The 22,629-nt window shown below is 42.8% G+C and overlaps 1 protein-coding gene across 2 annotated transcripts in view; it reads left to right on the top strand.

Annotated features, from left to right (window-relative positions):
• ABCA1 (ATP binding cassette subfamily A member 1) overlaps positions 1-22,629 on the top strand; it is a 117,059-nt gene that overhangs the window by 68,919 nt on the left and 25,511 nt on the right. The window contains exons 10-28 of one of the 2 annotated variants that reach the window (XM_054689633.1): positions 963-1,102; positions 1,436-1,552; positions 5,529-5,726; positions 6,438-6,643; positions 7,208-7,384; positions 8,876-9,098; positions 10,784-11,005; positions 11,599-11,803; positions 12,824-12,937; positions 13,276-13,447; positions 14,436-14,567; positions 15,488-15,630; positions 15,868-16,005; positions 16,826-17,046; positions 18,183-18,261; positions 19,169-19,371; positions 20,428-20,476; positions 20,648-20,761; positions 21,437-21,585. In XM_054689633.1, the coding sequence (XP_054545608.1) occupies positions 963-1,102; positions 1,436-1,552; positions 5,529-5,726; positions 6,438-6,643; positions 7,208-7,384; positions 8,876-9,098; positions 10,784-11,005; positions 11,599-11,803; positions 12,824-12,937; positions 13,276-13,447; positions 14,436-14,567; positions 15,488-15,630; positions 15,868-16,005; positions 16,826-17,046; positions 18,183-18,261; positions 19,169-19,371; positions 20,428-20,476; positions 20,648-20,761; positions 21,437-21,585 (3,002 nt within the window). Of the gene's footprint in view, positions 1-962; positions 1,103-1,435; positions 1,553-5,528; positions 5,727-6,437; positions 6,644-7,207; positions 7,385-8,875; positions 9,099-10,783; positions 11,006-11,598; positions 11,804-12,823; positions 12,938-13,275; positions 13,448-14,435; positions 14,568-15,487; positions 15,631-15,867; positions 16,006-16,825; positions 17,047-18,082; positions 18,156-18,182; positions 18,262-19,168; positions 19,372-20,427; positions 20,477-20,647; positions 20,762-21,436; positions 21,586-22,629 lie in introns of both variants that reach the window. The other variant, XM_037495374.2, reaches the window with a different exon arrangement.

The raw sequence follows: 22,629 nt of genomic DNA, 5'->3' as shown, positions 1-22,629 counted from the left end.
GATGCAAGTGAGCCTTTCTCCATTTCTAACCGCAGGTGTGTCTTTCAGACACTGAGTGAGGCAGGTTTTGTCTGTTACTGTAACACAAGAACCTTTTATTCTTCTCTGGAGTAAATGCTGTAGATGTGGCAGATTGCTTTGCTAGCCTGAAGGGATGGCATAATAGGCAGTTTTCTGAAATCCCCTCCCCTACCTTGCAAATCAACCCAGGGGAACTGTCATTTGCACAACAGATATAATTGCAAGCAAATCCTACTTATTTTAAAGATGTAAAGGAAAAATTTATTATGTTTTTGCTTTTAAGGAAAATAATTGGGATTTTTGAATGACATAACACATACAAATCAGCCTTTAAAAAATCTTACTACCTTTGCAGCGTATAGGGAATACCTGGTGTCTAAAAGAACCTGGCATGGACAAACAAACCAAAAAACTTCAGAAATCCTTCTGAATAATCAAACCCTGTTGTCTGTTTTAGTATTGGATTTTTCAGTTTGAGAATTTTATTACATTTATTACATATACTTGTGATGAGACCTATTAATTATTGGGACTTTTTTTTTTGCTTAAAAACCAAAGTCTGAATTCAACCCTCTGTTTTCAAAGAAAAGTGTGGGGAGGGCTGGCATAAGAGAATGAAGCTGAGGTTTCACAGCTTGTATATAGTAGAAACATTTTCCTAGATTGACTCAGTTGTGAGTTATCCATCTTTAACATTATAATAAGCCCTGATTACTTATCAAGCATTGTTCTAAGGGTTCTACAGATAACATCTCATTGATTATTAACTTTACTTTTACAGAAGTGCAAACTGAGGTTCAGACAAATGAAGTTGTTATATGCTATTAAGTGGGAGAGCTGGGAGTTGAATCCAGGATTGTCTGGCTGGATCCAAAGCTGTTGTTAATTCCTACAAATAAGTCATCATGCTTATGAGTATTTGCCTTTCATCATCCTCCTAGCTCCTTATTGCAATGATTTGATGAAGAATTTGGAGTCCAGTCCTCTCTCCCGCATCATATGGAAAGTGCTCAAGCCTCTGCTTGTTGGGAAGATCTTGTATACACCTGACACTCCAGCCACAAGGCAGGTGATGGCTGAGGTAAGTTGCCCACACTCTTCCCAGAATCATCCTGGAATTAAGGGCAAAAAAGTAAAGACAGCTTTGAGTGGAGTATATTGAATATACTCATGCTCTTCTGGGATTTCTAAAGAATGAGAATTTCAAGTCTGAACCAGGCCAGAGCTGATTATTTAGGGCCCTGGGTGTTTGAATCCAGCTTTGGGTATTGAATCATAACGTAGGCAGGTACTCCTTGGGGATGGAAAAGACTGGGAAAAGGCTACTTGATGGAGCATCTTTTCAGGAAATAGCTGACTTTTTTATGCCTCTGCCTCTCCTTTTTCTGCTGTTCTGTATCCCCATATGATTCAGGTGAATAAGACTTTCCAGGAACTGGCTGTTTTTCATGATCTAGAAGGCATGTGGGAAGAGCTCAGCCCTAAGATCTGGACCTTCTTGGAGAGCAGCTCAGAAATGGACCTCATCCGGGTGAGTGTCACTCTGATTACTATGTGCCTTCTTGATGCTACAGAGGTAAATTTCTGATCCCTTTCCTAGCAGTGACTGAGGTGAGAATTCTTCATGTTCACTCACTAAGAGCATAGCTTAAACCCGAGAGCTGTCACCTTGCAGAGAGCTCTAGGGGTGGTGCACAGATAACAGCTTCATGCACATCAGCATCAATGCATCTCGTGGGTAAAAAAATCAGCTTTCTAGGAAACTTAATGTGTTTTGGTATTTAGAGCAAAAGTTCGATAATTACAGGACCTTGACTATTTTCATTTCTGACTCTGGAACCAGCCACAGCATCTTACTTAGTCTTCCTCTGCCTTGGTAAGTCTTAGACAGAGATGTGGGAGCAAATACCTGCTCTGACCTGTACACCCATATGTATACCTGGTAAGACATCATTATTGTGTGAGGGGAACTGCACTTAGTGCTTCTGAACCACTCAAAAGGGATAAGTACTCTGGAGACAATTGGATTCAAAAGCAGAGGAGTCTGAGAAAGAACAGAATGTCTCTTTCGCTTGAGCTTGAGTGGCTTTTAATCACATCATCCCTGCCTTGGTCTGAGTCAGAGTGTCATTAGGCTATTTCCTATCTCCATGGTGAGGGAGGCCTCTTCCGTTTGTTTCTGCTGCCACTAAGATGCAGAAATTTTTTGCCAGATTTCTTGTCCTGTACTTCACTGATCAGAGGAGTTTTAGAGGTGGTACCTACCTAACAGGTACTATTGCAGGCTTAGGACTATCCCCTGACAGCCTGATACCCTGGGAGGGATGATACCCCTTGGGGGCCTTCTAATAATGAGAAAAATGGAGTCATCTTTGTTGTGCTAGTTCTATTACATGTGCAGAATTTTTTAATTGGGGCATTTAAAAGCCAAGGGAATTTTATAAGAAAAATGTGAATAATAATTTGTGTGGATTTATGAATAATTCTTAACCAAATAATAATAACAATAGCAACAGCAGCAGCAGCAGCAATTCACATCCTTCCTGTGTGGGTCCCTGTTGGGCTCCAGTCTTTCCTCTATAAGGGATGCATATGCCCCAGACACAGATAATGCCATAGACCTGAGCATGGTCTCAAGCCTCTTCTTCCTGGCCCTCCTTAGAATCCACATTTTTCTTTTTGGACTTATTTCCTTCTGAGTCACACAGGATGATGAGGGGCCCAATTAAAGGGACTCCCTCAGGCAGATGGATGCCTCCCCTCCTCTTTAATAGAGAGTTTGACTTGGATGCTTCAGTAGCTCATAGGCTTCCATTTCTTATGGTTCAAGGCCCTTGTGAACATCCATTGTGTTCATTAGGAATCCTGCTTGGAGGACCCAGGATATGTGATAGGAAATATAGGAGCTGTGGAGGGGGAGAATGACTCATGATTTGTAGTATCTTTAAGCTCTGGGGAACCATGAAAGGGCTTTATGCTGGGGGGTGGGGGCTGTAGATACATTACTGAGATATGACAGGTGGGTTGAAAAGGGGAAAGCTGGAAGGTAGAGACCAGGAGGTATCCAAGTAGGTAGCCAAGGTTTCAAGCATAAGTGAACGCCCTGGTGAACTGCTTGGTTGTGGAGAGGTGAAAAAAGAGGAGGTATTAGGATGAGTCTTGATTTCTAGCTAGGGATGGTGGGAATGTCCAATAGGTCAACGGATATTGGACCCTGAGGTGCAGGGCAGTGGTTGGGCTGGAGACACTGAATAGGGACTTGTCAGCCTGTGAGGAGGGGAAGTTGAAGAAACTTCCTTTCACTTCTAAGTAAACTTGGGTTTCTTAGTCCTCTGCTTCTCTGTAGCCTCATGTGTAGTACATGAGTCAGTGCTTGAGGCTTTTGATTCTGTTGGGATAGTTTTACCTTCCTTTCTTTCAACTTTATTGATATGTCACTGGCAAATAAAAATCATATGCAACTTGATGTATGCAACTTAAAGTATGCAACTTGATGTTTTCATAGAGGCATACATTGTGAAATGATTACCACAATGGAGCTAAGTAACGTGTGATCATCTCACATAGTTTAGTTACCACGGAGCAAATTTCAGTACAGTATAGCACTTAAATAAAAGTGCAGTATAACACTTTTAACTGTATGGTCAGCATGCTGTACATTAGGTCTCAGAATATATTCATATTGCATGACTGACTTTTTGTACTTTTCAGCCTCCCCTTCCCCTCTGCACCCATGCCTGAAAGCCACTGCTCTATTCTGAAGTGGTATTTACCAGTTTTCTGCTCTCTCTGGCTCTGTCTGCACCAACTGCATCATCCCACAGATCTGGGGTACTTCTCTGTTCAGTCACGAATCCATATGAAACTGTTGTCCTTTCTGAGCTTCTCTTTGCCTCCTCATGTAAAGGCCCTGCTTTATTCCCGCTTCCCACTCCAAGGGGTGATTTGAGGTCTCCTGGCCCCCTCAAGTTCCCCAGAATGGCCATGTGGTTAGTGATCTCATGGACATATCTTTCTGGTATTGCTTCCTTTGGCCATAATGCTCAGAAGCCACATGGGCAGGACAGACTCACCAAATGCACTCGTCTTTTCATTCAGTTCTTATTTGTTCAGTCTAAGTTTCTAAGTAAAATCATTTAAGAATTATTATCCCATACCCCTGTGAACTTTTGTGAGGTATAGTTTTGTGTCCATTATTTTAACAAAAAACATACATCTTACTGATGACAGCATAAATTGTCATTCCCTATTGGCAAGCAATTTGGAATGAAAATTGCAAGTCCCATAAAAATGTGTACCTCCTATTCTGCATACCCTTAAGGCTGTATAGTATAGAAATAATTATAAAAAAAGTTACCATGTGAGAGAAAATGTTATTGCTATAATAATTGTTTTTGTGAGAAATTAGAAGTAGCCTAATTGCTTAGCAGTATGGGAATAGTTAAAGAAATCATATACATTTCACAAAATCTTTATGTTCCCATTAAAATAATAAATACATAGTCACAGTAAGGGTGGGGGAGCTTATATGTTCGTAGAAATAAAACTGATGCAACGAGTAGCAGTGTTTGGCCCCTTGGCAGTTCCATTTTAGTAGAGCCAAGGTCGTGAAGCTGTGATGGGAGTTGCATCTGCTTTTGCTTTTCCATGAGCTGAGTTTGAGGCTGAGCCATTTTTCTGGCAGCACATATGCGCAGGTCTTTGGCCCAGCCATTACAACTTACTGGTTGAGTACCAGATTGTTTGTCCTTCTCTTCCATGTTGACCTCTGTGGGGAACTAGACATGGAAGACAGGTGTCCTTTGCTTATGATCCATGTATCCTACAGTGGGGAAAGCTTATATTTTACTTGATTTAACAGCAGCATTATTTTCTTAAACTTAGTAGCAAAAATGGGTTTGTCTTAATTCAGTTGAGAGATAGGGTCCTTATGAAGAATCTTTTGACTAGATCTCAAAAGTGGTGATATAATGCTGCAGAAAGATACAGTAGAATCTGAGAACCCTTGTTCTATATTCTGGCTCTGCTTCTTATTAGCTGTGTGACCTTATGTTAGAGACAAGACTTTTCTAAACCCTTTTTACCCTATCTGGAAAATGTCAGCTATTAAAGGTACATTCCTTAAGGAGTTATGTGAAGTAACGAATATCAATAATTCATATAGTAATTATAGAGAGTATGATTATTGTTACTAAAGTTAACTGTCAAGCTAGGCAGTTTGGTGTAGTGGGAAACACATGGACTCTGGATTCAGACTGGCCTAACTTTGAATATCAGCTCTATGCCTGTTAGTATATGACTTAGCCTTGGTTGAAATCATATTCTCCCCCTATCCTGAACCTCAGTATTCTGACTTATGAAATGGTAACACAGTTATCTACCTCAGAGTTTTCTTGGAAGGTAAACATAATAACACTTACATATATGAATGGTTTTTGTAAATCATAGCATGCTCATCAAGAATTAGGTTGTTGTTTACTACTTGTACTTTCTCTTTGGCATCACAGACACTATTGGACAGCAGGGTCAATGACCGCTTTTGGGAACAGCGGTTGGATGGTTTAGATTGGACAGCTAAAGATATTATGACATTTCTGGCCAAGTACCCAGAGGATGTCCAGTCCACTAATGGCTCTGTGTACACCTGGAGAGAAGCCTTCAATGAAACCAACCGGGCAATCCAGACCATATCCCGCTTCATGGAGGTGAGGACCTGTTCCATAGATCATTTGGAAAGGTCTTTGGCTTCTTTCTCTGTGATGGTACAGTAAGGTTTGATTGGAGGAAAGTTTAGAAGTAATGTATAGTCTTATTTACAGTAGAATCCCTCAAAAGAGGGATTCTCAGATGGCACTCAATAAAGTCAGTTGAATGAGTGAATGAGTAAATAAACAGACTTAACACTAGCTTTATTTTATTTGCTAAAGAACGTTTCTTTCCATTGTCTTCTAGATTTCCTGTGTTTTGATATACCAATACCTAATGGCAGCAAAGCATCCCCTGAAACATGGGTTGTTTATGTAAATTATCAAAATCTAACAGGACAGGTTCCAGTGTAAGAATTTAGTCCTAAAAATTATGTTTTAATGACAAATGGAAAGTTTTTTCTGGTCTTTTTGTTTAGTTAGTTGTTATGACTCAAAATAGTTAATAAAATAGAAGAAAATGAGGTGTAGTCATTGTTTCAAACTCTTCTCTGACATAAAAATCAATATAAGTAATTTATCTCTAAAATTTAATTAACACATGAAGTGATCTATTTTTGATTGAATGTTGGAAAATCACTTTAGGGACGATTAGAGGGTGAGGATAAAAAAGCCATGTTGTTAGCCCTTTTCTCTTAGGATAGAGTCTGCCTCGGTCACTGCTTTTTTTCCTGACTACCAGAGTTCTCATGAAGACTGTTCTTCCATCAGTGTGTCAACCTGAACAAGCTCGAGCCAATAGCAACAGAAGTCAGACTCATCAACAAATCCATGGAGCTGCTGGATGAGAGGAAGTTCTGGGCTGGTATTGTGTTCACTGGAATTGCCCCTGGCAGCGTTGAGCTGCCCCATCATGTCAAGTACAAGATCCGAATGGACATCGACAATGTGGAGAGGACAAATAAGATCAAGGATGCGTAAGTCGATTCCCACCATACCAGCTAATCTTGGGGACGTTGAGAGCAGCTGCTATGACTGGGGGTACTTTATTTTATGTAATAATTTGGTAGAAATTTCAATAAAAATAACTCAAATTGGTGGCATGAATATGGTACAGCTGGCACTTTCACTGCTGAAGACTTATTTCAAAGATCATAGATTATCATTATCTTTTAATTGAACACTTTTGTTTTAGGGAATTAACTCTAAGGAATTAAGTCAACCAAAAAAATAAAACAAGAGTCTTCCCCATGCTAGCAGTGGTTTTTACAACAACCAACACAAAAAGAGATGGCTAAGTATATTTTGGTGTGCCTATTTGATACAATGTTTGGGAGCTGGTGGAGGGGAAAATACCAGACCAACATGTGATGTGCTTGTTCTTATTATATCTATATAAATATATCTATATCTGCACACATCAGCTGAGCCCAGAAAGCAAAATATAAAAGCAGTAACTTTGTGAAGGTGAAAAGTTTGTGGGAGATTGGATTTTTTTGTTTGTTGTAAGGAATATTTGATTACCTGTGCTTTGATTTTAGGTACTGGGACCCGGGTCCTCGAGCTGATCCCTTTGAGGATATGCGGTATGTCTGGGGAGGCTTCACCTACTTGCAGGATGTGGTGGAGCAGGCGATCATCAGAGTGCTGACGGGCACCGAGAGGAAAACTGGTGTCTATGTGCAGCAGATGCCTTACCCCTGTTATGTCGATGACATGTAAGTTACCAGAAACACACCATCTTTATTTAACTGGTTGATACTATCCCTTAATGGAATGTGTACACACACACACACACATCAACAGGAGTTAGATAGAACACTTTATTTTACATGTGTATGAATACTAGTCAGTACAGATGTTGGCAGTTGACAGTTTCAGCCACATCACAGACAGACACATTTGTACACACTGGTGATCCTTCTTTCAAGTCTGTGTTTACTAGCACATGTATTTGTTACATTCTACCTTTGGCCAAAATTTTCCCAATCTGCGAATTTAAAATGTGTTATGACAAACATATGCAAGTGTATGCACACACATACACATCCCCAAACTACAAAAGCAGCAGTCTAGACCTCTGGAAAAGCTTTATGTAAATATGTCTGCTTCCTCTTTATATGTGGTATAAGCATAATTTTCAACAACCCAAATAGAAGTGAACAAGCCCTTCTTATCCTAGACTTTACAGATAGTGTTTAGTGCCTAGTCACTAAGCTGCCAAGTCCTCTTTGTGGGGACTATGTCTTCGAAGCTCATAATTTCTTGTAAAAGAGAGTGGGCAAAAGTGTAGTTTTTGCAGGCATCAAAATATATAATGACTCTTATAAATTCTGTTCATTCTCTTATTCCCATGTGCATGTGTGTGTGCGTGTACACCAGAGTACAGAAGGAGCAGGCCTTCTTTCTTGGGCACTTGCTCTCTGCTTTGCAATAAACAACCTATTGCCTTTCATGGGTCATATGAACTTTGTCACCTGGAATTATGTTGTTTTTTACCTTCAGAAAGATTAGCCAGAATTCCCAAGGAAGTGTTTTCCAAGCAAGTCAAGATTTACTCTAGAGAGGATGTCTTAAGATAAGGACATGATTGAAGTCAGAGGGACTAAGGACCTTTGCCCTTTGTCACTTAACCAGTGCACAAGGAGTTAAGCTAAGGGCCTTTGCCCTTTGTCACTTAACCAGTACACAAAGAGTTAAGCAGGGACTTGAACTTTGAGTTTGAGGATCCAGATTCTGTGTCTATTTTACTTCATAGTACTGCATTTCCTATTTTAGTTTGGAATCTGAAATATCACTGACATGAACTGCCTGAAATGTATTTCTGCCCTATTTGTGATTATAGTCATGCAAGGCAAGTCAGTAGTGAGATGATCTTGGAGATGTTGAACTTACATTAAGAGAAGGAAATTTTTTTCTTAGTACTTTAAAATAACCTTTGTTAGTTTAATGGCATCTTAGTTACATAGTTAATAAAGCAAACCTCCAAGGAAATTTTACTTAGCAACACTTCGCTAGTCTAATTTTAACACTTCACTGCATTGCTTGTGAAACATTTGATAATCTGTACAGTTCGGAGTCCAGAGGGCCTGCCCATCTTGGGCTCAGTTGTGGTGCTTTCTCTTGCACACAGGGCTGGAGGGCCTGGCCCAGGAACCTGGCTCACACTTGTCTTTTTTTCTCCCTCTGCCCTTACCTGGGCCCTCCAGCTTCCTGCGGGTGATGAGCCGGTCAATGCCCCTCTTCATGACCCTGGCCTGGATTTACTCTGTAGCCGTGATCATCAAGGGTATTGTGTATGAGAAGGAGGCACGGCTGAAGGAGACCATGCGCATCATGGGCCTAGACAACGGCATCCTCTGGTTTAGCTGGTTTATCAGTAGCCTCATCCCTCTGCTCGTGAGCGCCGGCCTGCTGGTGGTTATTCTGAAAGTAAGACTTTCTATCAGGCAACTCCTAAACAGATTAATTCTAGCTACCTGAGAAGAGAAGCAGATTCTTTGGGAGGGTAGAGTTCTTACATGTCATCTCATACAATTCCTTCATCTTATAGTTGGGAAAGTGAGGGCCAGAGAGGGCCAGTGACTTTCTGAGGGTCAGCCTGGCTGGCTAGTAACTAAGCAGAAGGAAAACTCAGGACTCTTGCTTCTCCGGAAAACGCACTTAACAAGGCCATGCTGTCTGCTTGGCAGTGTTTTATGACAGCATCTGAGAGCAGTTCATTTACTTAGATGTATTAGGTGGTGATCCTGTCAGAGTTTCTAAAAACTATAATAGGAAGGATAGTTGCAACTAACTGTTGCCAGTTAGTTTTTTCTGGAGGTAGGAGTTGGGAAAGGATTTGGCAATTTTTCGGGATCAATATCTATAGAAGAGATTTAGGAGTATGTGGTATTGCACAGAAGTGAATTTGAAGTAGAATTGCAAGGCAGGGCCAACCCCACAGGTATATACAACTCCAGGGAGTTCTCACTCATTGAATGGGAATATCCAGCCCGTTAGGTTCCCCAGGCCTCCCTTCTTGACCTCATCAGTAGGGCATGCCCAGAGCCAGGCAGCTCTCTGCAACAGTGGCAAACCCAGAGCAACTGACACCTGGAGGCTGTCTGCTGATAGCTGGGCAGTGGGTTCCCCCTTGAGGAGGACTCTCAGCAGTGCATTTCTGTGTCTACCCCAAGTATAAATAGCTTCATATGCCATTTTCCTTTGTCTACATTTATGGACTCATCATGTAGAAAAAGGGATAGAGCTAACATTTAATTTAATGCTAGCTGCTGTTCATTACAAATGAACATTTAGTGATTGCCAAACACTTTTTTTTTTTTTTGTGGGACCCTTGCCGGTGGCCGGGAACGAACCAGTGCTGCAGAGGCCGCGGGCAGCCTTGCAGCCCAGCGCTCAATTGCTGCGCCACAGGAGAGGCCCCTAAACACTTTTTAAAGCACATCATCTGTGCAGTCTTATGATAGGTTCACTAAATAACCATTTAACATACAAGGACACTTAGACTTCACTGAGGCCATGCAGCAGTATGGCAGAGCTGTTCTTGCTGAAATGAACCTCCTTTCAAGCTCTGACACCTGGCTGTGAGGGCCAAGCTCTGTGGTAGATGTGGTGGTACTGTGACCACTGGGAGCAGGGGGACCCTGCTCTGACATACCAGACAGACTGGCTAGAGAGGAAGTGTGGATGGCTTTGGAAACGCAGAAATCACGGTGGATCATAAGGAATATTAAGCTTTTCCTTGGAGTTGGAGGGAGGAGTTATATAAGATCTTTCTTGGTGCCAAGAGGCATAGTCCTTACTAAAGGAGAAACTGGGTGATATTATTTCTTGGAATTAAGGAACAAAATTGTCCACTGAGATGAACCTTGATGATTATCAACCCTGGACATGCTTCTATTCCTGACCCTACTTTTATTTTGCTGTGTGGTCTTAGCTATTCATTTCCCTTCTCTTGACTTCAGTGTCCTCATCAGGAAAAGTAGACAGCCCTGTTCTATATTATTTGTAAGATGAGTATGAAGAGTATGAATCAGCCCTGGTTTTTCCCCATCATCATGTGAGGATGCACTTGCTTACTGAGGCACACATTGAATGGGTCTTTTCCTTCCCAGTTAGGAAACCTGCTGCCCTACAGTGACCCCAGCGTGGTGTTTGTCTTTCTGTCTGTGTTTGCCGTGGTGACCATCCTACAGTGCTTCCTGATCAGCACACTCTTCTCCAGAGCCAACCTGGCAGCAGCCTGTGGGGGCATCATCTATTTCACACTCTACCTGCCCTACGTCTTGTGCGTGGCATGGCAAGACTATGTGGGCTTCACACTCAAGATCTTTGCAGTGAGTAACTGGTGATTCTGCAGCAGCTGCAAGCACAGACCAACCCTGGGCTTCACCTCCTCTTGGTAGTCCAAGCTAAGAAAGATGAGAGAGTCCCTTTTGAATGGCACTTGAACCTCACTTCTGTATGCCAAGCTCCTTGAAGGCAGGAATTCAGTTTGAATTGCCATCTTTAATCTTCTCAGTGAATGCTAGTTGAATAGATGGGAATTTTTCAGAGAGCTTGCTTACTATGAACATGGCTGGGGACAAAGGGCATTGGGGGATGCCTTTACATAGTAGATAACATTTTTACCATTTATCATCCCACTCTGTTGAGCATCTTTGAAAGCACAAAATTCTTGAAAGTTTTAAACCCCCTCATACATGCATTTCCAAAATGTGTGTATATAATAAGCAGTTATCAATAGAATCATTTTTCATACTTTGAGGAAACCCACTTTCTGCAAGGGACTCTGTAGGTGAATACTTCCTTATCTTATAATTGATCCATTTTTCAGATTCAGATTTCTCCAAGTGGGATTTACATTAGAAGTGGTAGGTAAATGTGAGTAACAAAGAGATGGATAAGTGACTTTGTCTCTTTCTCACAGAGCCTGTTGTCTCCAGTGGCTTTTGGGTTTGGCTGTGAATACTTTGCCCTTTTCGAGGAGCAGGGCATTGGGGTGCAGTGGGACAACCTCTTTGAAAGCCCTGTGGAGGAGGATGGCTTCAACCTCACCACCTCAGTCTCTATGATGCTGTTTGACACCTTCATCTATGGAGTGATGACCTGGTACATCGAGGCTGTCTTCCCAGGTACGCCAAGCTTTCATGCTGCATTAGCCATCTGCTTGGGAAATGTCATGTCCAACTGCCAACCTTTCCTCACTTTGTATTAGAATTTTTACAGGGCCTGGGCCTCCTTGGGAAGTGACTAGATCTTTAGGCCCCTGGCAAACAAATGGTCTCTTACTACTGATACAGCTCTCATTTCTGGAGCACCATGTGCCAGGCACATTGCAAAGTGTTTTGTGTACTTTGGTTCAGTTTTTCCTCATAATACTACACTAAGGGAGTTGTGCTTATCTCCAGATTTTGCAAATGAGAGAACACAAGGAAGTGAAGTAACTTGCCAGTGGCTACATGGCTGTTAAATGTTGGGGCTTGGAGGTGAAACTATTCAGGTTACACTGGGTCAGCTAGCCAGGAGATTCCCTTTTTCCAGTGTTGATCCAGTTTTCTAACTCTGTATCACTAGAATTACCACTAGCTAGAGGTTCTATTTTCTTAGTATAGCTTGTGAATAGTAAGTTATATTGGCTTTAAGCCCTTGTCTGTGGTTTAATCAAATTAGTATTCATCAAAATTCATTTTGATACTTCCGTTAATAAATTTCTTTGACCAAGAGCTTTCTTGCATATATTTTCATATAAATCAAATTCTGAGAGAGCGAGTTTTAACTCTTTCTGGCTCACCTTCTGATTTTCTGTAAGGGAGTGTATATATATATGAAATTACCTGTACTTCTTGCTTTAGTAAAGCAATTTAGTATGATACAGGTTTGGATTCAGATTCTGAGTCACTACTCATTCTTCAGTTTCCCCATCTCTGAAATGAGGAAGATACCTGCATTGAGGGGTAGTTGGGCAGACTCATGGAGGTACAGAACATGGATGATACATACAAAGTCCCAGCAAATGTGAGCTCCCTCTCCCCTACCTCCATTCCAGACTTGACCATCTCCAAAGACGGTCAAGGAGGGAGTGGGTCTGGTGTGGATACCTAGGAATGTTGGGATGTTGCTGAGTGTAGCTCATACTTATGCTTTGCTTTCAGGCCAGTACGGAATTCCCCGGCCCTGGTATTTTCCTTGTACCAAGTCCTACTGGTTTGGTGAGGAAAGTGATGAGAAGAGCCACCCTGGTTCCAGCCAGAAGGGAAAAACAGAAAGTAAGTCCTACCCTGCGCCCAACCCCTGGTGTGGCTGACCCCACTGACTGTGGGGCCAAGGAAGGGCTCTTGCCCTTTAAAAGAGTACAAAGCCATTGTAGGGGCAGAGCAGACACCAGCAATGCCCCTTTCCAAAATCTCCCATGCCATTTGTGTCCGGTGCTGTTGACTGATGGGGGTATCACCCATCAGGGTTGCTGGTGGACATTTCCTTTGTTTTCTTGGCTTCTTGCAAAGTGGCTCTTTGTCTCTATTCCTTCACCTTCCCCAGGTCCCCAACATCTTTATGTTATACTTACACTTAATTTTCCTTTCTCTTGGCCTCTCTCTTCTCCCAGTCTGCATGGAGGAAGAACCCACACACCTGAAGCTGGGTGTGTCCATTCAGAACCTGATGAAGGTTTATCGAGATGGAATGAAGGTTGCTGTTGATGGCCTGGCCCTGAATTTCTACGAGGGCCAGATCACTTCGTTCCTGGGCCACAATGGGGCTGGGAAGACCACCACCATGTAAGAGGAGGGTGTGATTCTCTCAGGATTAGCCAGGAAGCTTCTGTAGTACAGTTAGAATTCATAGCTAAGGATATTGCTTGGGCACTTGGGCTAGGACAGAGCATATGAGGAGATGACAAGTATAAAAACACCTATTCATGAGAGTGCTTTCCAGGTAGTGGTTTTTGCTGAATACTAATTTCTCCTATGTAAAACAGGCAGGGAGCCTTTTGATGACATTTCCCATTTAGTTCTTAGAATTCTGCAGTGTTCCTAGAACTTCAGACTGTGACAGCTCTGAGAGGGTCTCTTTTTGAGCTGACTTGGTCGGAACTGTGAAGCAAGATTGTAGAAAGTTACGTCTTTTGGAGGGAGATAGTAATTTCCAGGAACACTGTCTAAGTAGATGTGAGCAGCAGTTGGACAGCTGGCTATATATATGATTACCTACAAGGACCTTTTATGATGGGCAGCTTTAGAAGGAAGCACAGGCCGTAAAACACCAGTTAGCATCAGTGGTTTTCAATATTGCCCCTTAACCTTTGCAAAGGGTATCTCTTTGGGGATGATAGTCTTTATCGCTTTTTGTCTCTGTTGTTTTTGTTAATGCAAAATCAATATACTATGAATACTGCATAAAATTTTTAAAAGGCACACAAAAATCCTACTGCCTACACAAAAATTATTTTTGTCATTAATCATTTGTTCTGGTCTGTCCATTTTATATGTATATGATTTTAGGAATGTAAAATGTATGTTTTAAAGTGTACTTTCCATTTTGGATTAGAATCTTTATTTAAAAAATGCTTGAACTGAAATTTCCACTTATAACACATAGGCCCACTCCTTGTTTTTCACTGAAGCAAAGACATCTTTGCTTTGTGAGGATGTGTTAGGATCCATTAGGAAGAAATGGTGTTTGGAAGATTGATACCTCTGCTTTATCTGTCCTGACTCCACAACCTGGGATGGGGCATTTTCATGTACTTTTAAATTTTGTCCTCAGGTCAATTCTGACCGGGTTGTTCCCTCCCACCTCCGGCACTGCCTACATTCTGGGGAAAGACATCCGCTCCGAGATGAGCACCATCCGGCAGAACCTGGGGGTCTGTCCCCAGCATAATGTACTATTTGACATGTGAGTATGAGCAGCACCTCAGGAGCAGACCTCCTTGGCTGTGTGTGTCATGAATCATGGGCACAGTGGGACTTGAGCATTTTACTTCCTTTGGGAGCGGCAGGCCTCACCTCCTTTTACCTGTTGAAAGACCTGGTTGTTCTTTGTTTTAGGACAAGTAGGAAGTGAATTGACTTGTCAGGTAGGAGATGTTACATCAGTCCAGCCAGCTGCTGATGGGGTCTGGGGGATGGGTTCTTCCTTAATGTCATCTTGAGTGCCATTAGCGTATCTTCTTTCTTGCCCCACCCTCCCTGGTGCCAGCTGCAGCTCTATGCCAGGCCTGGCAGTACCTCTGGACCTTTCCTATCATGGCTGGCCATTTTCTGTTCAGGTCATTGGCTCCCTTCAGGTTGCCCCATCAGCAAGTAGTGCCCCCAGGGAATGCTTCTGTTGGATCAGAGAAAGATCTGAACTTTCTGACCTTGGGCAAGATTCCCTTCTGGGCTCCAATTTCTTCTTCTCTAAAGTGAGCAGCTTGGGTTCCTGTCCTCCGTGGGGGACTCCTTACTGTCAGGGTCTGAGGTTGTTTGCATTTTGGGAGAGCTGCTTCATACCAGCACTGAACTAGCTTCTTGGTTGATGGGCTATAAGGTGGGCCCTTTGAATACCTGAGATTTCAAGTTGCAACTGCCTGATGCACAGGGCCCAGATCTGATGGGAATAGGTTGGAAGTGACTTGTCGTTTTTCAGCTTTGGCTTCTTGTGCAACTGATGTAGTTGCTAACTATTGTTCTAACTTGAATCCTTCCTGGATGTTCTTTTTCATAAATTGATAAAATTTTCAAAAAATAGGGCTGGGTGGGAAATGTGCATATTCTTTCCTGTTCTGGGTCAGGATCCTGCAGTCCCCAGAGCTGACCTCCCCCTCTGTTCACCAGGCTGACTGTTGAAGAACACATCTGGTTCTATGCCCGCCTTAAAGGACTCTCGGAGAAGCATGTGAAAGCAGAGATGGAGCAGATGGCCTTGGACGTTGGTTTGCCGCCCAGCAAACTGAAAAGCAAAACAAGTCAGCTGTCAGGTGAGGCATAGAACTGCTCTCCCCACTTCTCCTCCAACCCAACACACGCGCGCGCGCGCACACACACGCACACACACACACAAAAAAACTGTCCTGGGGCCCCTGGCAGGGAGTGGATGGGTCAGAAAAGTGTCCCTGACTTGTCCCCAGGTGAGTTCCCCCATTTATCTCTTACCACCTTTGCCCTTGCTCACTGTCTAAAGCTGGTCCTGGAACCTCTCTATATCTTTCTTACAGGTGGAATGCAGAGAAAACTGTCTGTGGCCTTGGCATTTGTTGGGGGATCCAAGGTTGTCATTCTGGATGAGCCCACAGCTGGTGTGGACCCTTACTCCCGCAGGGGAATATGGGAGCTGCTGCTGAAGTACCGACAAGGTAACTGATGAGTGTGTGTTCTGAGTTCTGACTGGGAGGGTGGGATGGAGAAGATCTTGAGAAGCACAGCTGTGTTGCTGGAGCAGCAAAATTGCTTCTCAAGAAAAATATACAACTTCTTTTCTCAAAACTCTGTTTTTCCCATGGCATGGAGGTGGAAGGCCCTGTTTACAAGACATTTAAAGTTTGTGCTTTGTTACCTAAGGACCTGAAAGAAGAAAAGAAATGGGGATAAAAAGCATGGCTTCCCTGTGCCACTTCTAGCATAGATCTTACACCTGTGTATTATAACTTTGTTCCCTATAGCCTAAGGTTCCTGAGATCATCTCTGCCCCAAACATGGTGCATTAAATTTATGTGTGAAAAGAGCAGATGAGTAAATGAATAGGTGGGAGGCACAGAGGTACATGATTTGCAGTCTGCTTAGAGATGTGGAAGGCATATTAGGTTACCACCTTTTGGTTTGAAAGAGCATGGACTTTGGAGCCAGTTCATGCTTACACCTTGGAAAAGTCATCCAAGTTGCCTCAGTTTCTTTATCTGTAATAGTTACAGTGCCCACATCATAGAGAGTTAAGTTAAATGAGAATGCATAGAAGCCACTTACTATACTGCCAGGCATATAGCAAATTCCCCATAAGTGTTCCTGTCTTTATTTCTGAGGATGCAGAAGCTGTACTCATGGCATTGTCATCCTACAGGCCATAGTCACACAAACTTCCAGGTCTTTCTCTTCTGCTTACCCCTGCTAAGATTTCTCTAGCTCTACTGTGATCAGTGAGAACTTACAGGCCCATGTCCTTGTGTTTGTGCTGGACAGGTCGTACCATTATTCTGTCCACACACCACATGGATGAAGCAGACATCCTGGGGGACAGGATTGCCATAATTTCCCATGGGAAATTGTGCTGTGTGGGCTCCTCCCTGTTTCTGAAGAACCAGCTGGGAACAGGCTACTACCTGACTCTGGTCAAGAAGGATGTGGAATCCTCCCTCAGCTCCTGCAGAAATAGTAGTAGCACTGTATCATACCTGAAAAAGGTGAGTTGCTGTCTTGCCAGGCTGGGCCTGGGTCTGGGGCAGGATTTGTTGGGTATGAATGGCTTGTCCTCCTCTGCTACTTGAGGTCACCATCTCCCTGCTCTGTGTGGTCCCATCAGAATCACATCAACTTATGTAGAAAGCTCCGAAGGCCACTGTTCACATCATGTTAGTGTTAAATCTCATTTCCTGTTTACTATGAAGGTACAATGAGAGATGAAGAAGGTTCTTAGAGGACTTTATTCTGTCAAAGAAAAGAGACTTTCCAAGAGTAAGAGCCTTGGCTGCAGAATTACCTGCCATTCCTGTTCATTAGCTTTAAATATTATTGACCCTAACTTTTAAACCACAAAACTGCATATATTATTATCTAGATAAGGGAAGTAAGACTTGTAGGTATTTTATAGTTTGTTCAAAGCTCACCTGGCAGGTAAAATACCAGAAGTTTGCCCAGAACCAAACATCAGGTACGTTTTCTTCTGTACCACAGTACATGCTCAAGATTTATTTTGTGTGTTCAAACCAGTGGTGTCTGAAACATTTATATCCCAATCCTGTTCTCTTATTTACCTTTTAACTAGTCCCTGGTTACTCAAAGAGAGGTCTGTATCATCAGGGTCTCTTGGGAGCCTGTCAGAAATGTATAAACTTGGGCTCACTCAGACTTACTAAGTCAGAATCTGCATTTTAATCAGGTCTCTGGATGACTAAACACACATTAGAGCTTGGGAAGTACTGAACTAGACAACTAGCCAGGTACATCCCATGGCTGAGCTGGTCAGTGAATGCCAGGTCACAGTAGTCATAGGAGTTCCACAGTTCTGTGGCCAGTTCTGCTTTCCAACCAACCATCACATAGCCTGCAGGTCTGCCAGTTCCTCCGAAGCCATGGCTGCCCAGTTGCATACCTCCCAGGAGAAGCATTTTGCTCCAGATCTCAACAGTAGAGCCTTTTGGAAGCCCCCTCTGGCGAAGGTGGTGGTGGCTGTACTTTGCTTGGTCCCTGACCCATTCTCACCTCCTTCTTTGCCATCAGGAGGACAGTGTTTCTCAGAGCAGTTCTGATGCTGGCCTGGGCAGCGACCATGAAAGTGACACACTGACCATCGGTAAGGACTTTGGGGTTTCTTATTCAGGTGGTGCCTGAGTTTCTCCCAGCTGGGCAGAGTGGAGGCAGAGGAGGAGAGGTGCAGAGGCTGGTGGCGCTGACTCAAGGTTTGCTCTGGGCTGGGGCTGGGCGGCTGGGAGAGGGTGCAGCTTGGTGGCAGATTGGCTTAACGCTTGCTGGGGAGCCTGGGGCTTTTTCTGGGAGCTGGCAGGGTAGTGTCACAGGGTAGCTGATTGGGGAGATCCCTTTAGGGATGGATGCTGGAGGCCAGGGATGAGGAACTGAGGGCCAAGCCAATGGGGAGGGATTGGAGCTCGGGACCTAAGGAGAGTGAGAGCCCAGGAGATCAGAAATAGCTGCTGGATTTTCCTCTGGAGGTATGTAGAGGAGATGAAGAAGCCTTTATCCTGGACCACCTCTGCCCAGTCCCACAGCTCGGTTTTTCCAGGTGGACTTCTGCCATGACCTACTTGATTACCCCTCTATTGAGGTAAATAGAAATAGCCTTCTTTAAAAGGGTAGGAAAGTGAAGAATCTTTTAAGTTTCTTTTATTGACATATTCCATTGAAGAGTCCTAGACTTTAGGCAAGAGATACCAGGCTTTCTACCTCAAAAAGTCATCCATCATTCCTTCTATCACCCCACCCAGCTACATGCCCATGTAACTATAGATCTATCCACCCATCCATCTATCCATCCATCCAACCATCCACCTACCGACTTACCCACCTACCCACCCATTCTTCCATCCACTCATCCATCCATTCATCCACCTACCTACCCCCTATTCATTGAGAATCCACAGTGTGCTTGACAAAGGTGAATAAGGTATAGTCCTTGCCCCAGGAACACTCAGGACAGAGATGAACATGTAGAATGTCTTACATATCTGGGGCAGCTGTGGTGTATGGGTAGCAGCTTCTGAAGAGTAAGCAAAGTTAGGGGGCATGGCTGGCCCTTAGATGTGTGTCCTCTGAACAGGCTCAGCCATCTTTGTGCTTTCGTCCCTACAGATGTCTCTGCTATCTCCAACCTCATCAGGAAGCATGTGGCTGAGGCCCGGCTGGTCGAAGACATTGGGCATGAGCTGACCTATGTACTCCCCTATGAAGCTGCCAAAGAGGGGGCCTTTGTGGAACTTTTCCATGAGATTGATGACCGGCTGTCAGACCTGGGCATCTCTAGTTATGGTATCTCAGAGACTACTCTGGAAGAAGTAAGTTAAGTGACTGACTCAGAAGTAATAGGGCCAATAATCTCAATTCTAAATAGGCAGCCAGCAATCCCACTGGGAATAGGATTACCGTGGAACTGGTTGTCTAGTTCTTAGGTTGTTGACATCTACATAATGTTGGCCCTTGTTAATCTTTTGAGATCCTAGTGTTATCCTTCAAGGATAACAGGAAAGAAGTATTATAAGTACTCCCTGGTATGACTGTCACGGCCAGGCAGAAGAAAATGCCAACATGTATGGAAAATCTGTGCCAGAACTGAGCTTGGTATCTTTTGTTGTTATATCATTGTAACTCCCATAGTCCTTGTAACAAGATGAGAAAGTTCACACAAAGGGATGCTGAGCTAGGATTCAGAATCGGGGGTTGGTATTTCAAATCCCTTACTCTCTTGACTGTGCACTAATGCCTTCCTTTAGAGAGACTGTATCTCATATACCTTGAGGGTTAGAAGGGATATAAAAGTTGTCTGGCCCAATGATCCCCAAGCTTGGCTGTGCAGCAGAATCATCTGGGGATATTATTGACAATAAAAATTCTAAAAATTAGCTTCAGGGTCTTTGAATCAGAATTTCTGGAGGGAAGGCCTTGATGTCAGTTCTTTAATTGCATGCTTCCTAGGGAGAGGTCTATAGCTCAGAGTTTGGAAACCCCTGGTCTAGTTCAGATTTTCTTCTGATGTTTGCATCCCTGCCATAAGATTTCTGGTGATCGATTGTCTTCTGTTTGTTCTGTCTTTGATAAGTGATCACCAGGAAGAAGTTATTCCCTGTAGTTTCAGAACACATTTTTTTTTTTCCTGCAGCAGTGTCTTAATGTTGTAACTTTACTTTGAAAATGATTATCTAGATTGATAGCACTCACCACTGAGGAAATGCTCTCTGCTTAAAAATGGTTTCAGTTCCAAGTGACGGCCAGAGTGTTATTATAAATGCCACTTCTAATTTAGGGGCTAACATGCCATCAGTTATGTAATAATCCTGGTAGTAATGGGTGCTTTCATGACAGGTGCTTTTAATATTCCCACTTTTATTTTTCAGATATTTCTCAAAGTGGCTGAAGAGAGTGGGGTGGATGCTGAGACCTCAGGTAACCCCCTGGTTGGGGGGCTACACGCTGTCTGGGCAGGCTGTCTCACCCTTCCCTTTGAATTGCTTCATTGCATTCTTAGTTTTCATGTCTAAGTTTGTTAGAGATGCAGCGGGTTGTGTTTTTTTTAGAAATGAAGTCCAATTTGGGAATCCTTCTCTTTGCCTTCAGATGGCACCTTGCCAGCAAGACGAAACAGACGAGTCTTTGGGGATAAGCAGAGCTGTCTTCGCCCTTTTACTGAAGATGATGCTGTTGACCCCAATGATTCTGACATAGACCCAGGTATGTTTAGATAACATCTGTGTGCCAGTGTTGTTAGTGAATTTCTCTCTGTTTTTCGCTGGTGTTTTCTGTTGATGGCCTAGAGTCACAATTGTAGGGTCCAAAGGGAAGTGGGAAAATGAGAAAAGTCATTTGCCCTTTTCCAGTCAGTTAAACCTGAACAAGCCTATTTTCATCACTTCCTTCATGCAGCTGCGATCTTTCTCAGCTGGTCCCTCAATCCTCTGAATCTATTATCTCTTTTGTAGTGTCCCTGATTCTTACATAAGGTATATCATTATTGAGTAACTATTTTTTGAATGGACAAATGATCCTGAAAGAGTCAGAAAGGTGAGTTTTAGAGTTAATATTGGGTTGTCGGAAAAGTCATGACACACTTTGCAACAAAAAAACCCCAAAAAATAGCTCATGACTTTTCGACAACCCAGTAGTGCTCAGATGTAGCTGTTTTGGATGAGTGTCTTCCTGCGTATTTGATGGGAATATAAAAGAGAATGCAAGAAAAATAGCAAATGCCGGTAAGATGTTATAGCACTTAGGTTACAAATCATGAGTTTAAGATAAGGATTTCTATAAAATTTTTAGGAAAAAAATCCAAGATGAAGCCATGGGGAGGAACATGATGATATCTAAAACCTAAGATAATAGCTGACCGTCAGTGTTGACTTCTTGCAGAATCTAGAGAGACAGACTTGCTCAGTGGGATGGATGGCAAAGGCTCCTACCAGGTGAAGGGCTGGAAACTCACACAGCAACAGTTCATGGCCCTTTTGTGGAAGAGGCTGCTGATTGCCAGACGGAGTCGGAAGGGATTCTTTGCTCAGGTGAGAGGTGCTGTGCAGGCTAAGGACTAGGCTTTATGGTTGAGCTGCAGGCTTGCTGACCAATGAAAGCAGGATAGCATCATAATTAAGATACAAGTATTGATGTCAGGTTATCTATATTTCAATCCCAGTTATGTCTCTTGATACTGGGCAAGTTACTTCTCTGTGCCTCAATCTGCTCATCTGTATAATGGGTATAAAATTAGTATCTGGATATAGGGTTATGAAAGTTAAAGTGAGTCAATGCTTAGAACTGCCCTTACATGAATAATTACTTTTTGTAGGGAGTGGGCCTTAGTTTATTATAGAGGAGGTCATAACGTGGACTGAGTCTAGCAAAACTGGCCAGGCAAATTAAACTTATATAACCTGAGAAGTGATAGATATATGCAGGTGGACTTGATATATGAATTTATTGGAAACTTGATTTTTCTTTAAGTTGGTCAACTGCAAATTGATAGAAGAGATAACAAAATAGAGAATCCTTTGTATTTGATCTTTACACTTAAAGATGACATAGGTAATGCCAAGACTATTTGGGCTTGGAGCATACAGACCTGGATTTGAATTTTGGTTCTGCTAATTATTGTCTCTGTGGCCTTGGGCAAGTTGCTTAGTCTGTCTGAGCCTCAATTACCTTGTTGTTGATTAGTGATAATGCTACCACTACTCTGGGCTGTAATGATAATTAAATGAGATAACTTTCAGTTTGGTACTTTCCACAGAATTAATCACTCAGTGTTAAGATGTTATATGGAAACCCCAGAATATTAGAACTAGGGATAGCATTTGAATCTTCTATTTTTATTTTTTAAGGATAACATCCTCAGCAATAAATGGAAGGAACTTAGGGTTTCCTTATAATGTATGTACGTCATTGTTCTTAGAGAACATGTGGGTATAGTGTTTAAGGAGGTACCAGGAGGATTTAGATAGTATGCCTCTTGAGCCATCACTGGGCCATTGGTGTAGAGTGTGTTTTAGAGTGTGGGACCTGAATGGGTCACCTAGTCTCAGTTCACAGATAACAAACAAGAAGACTGA

Source organism: Talpa occidentalis, unplaced genomic scaffold (assembly GCF_014898055.3).
Source record: "Talpa occidentalis isolate TD23 unplaced genomic scaffold, MPIMG_talOcc4v2.1 talOcc4.7, whole genome shotgun sequence".
NCBI classification, from domain to species: domain Eukaryota; kingdom Metazoa; phylum Chordata; class Mammalia; order Eulipotyphla; family Talpidae; genus Talpa; species Talpa occidentalis.
This window is presented reverse-complemented; position numbering and strand designations above follow the sequence as displayed.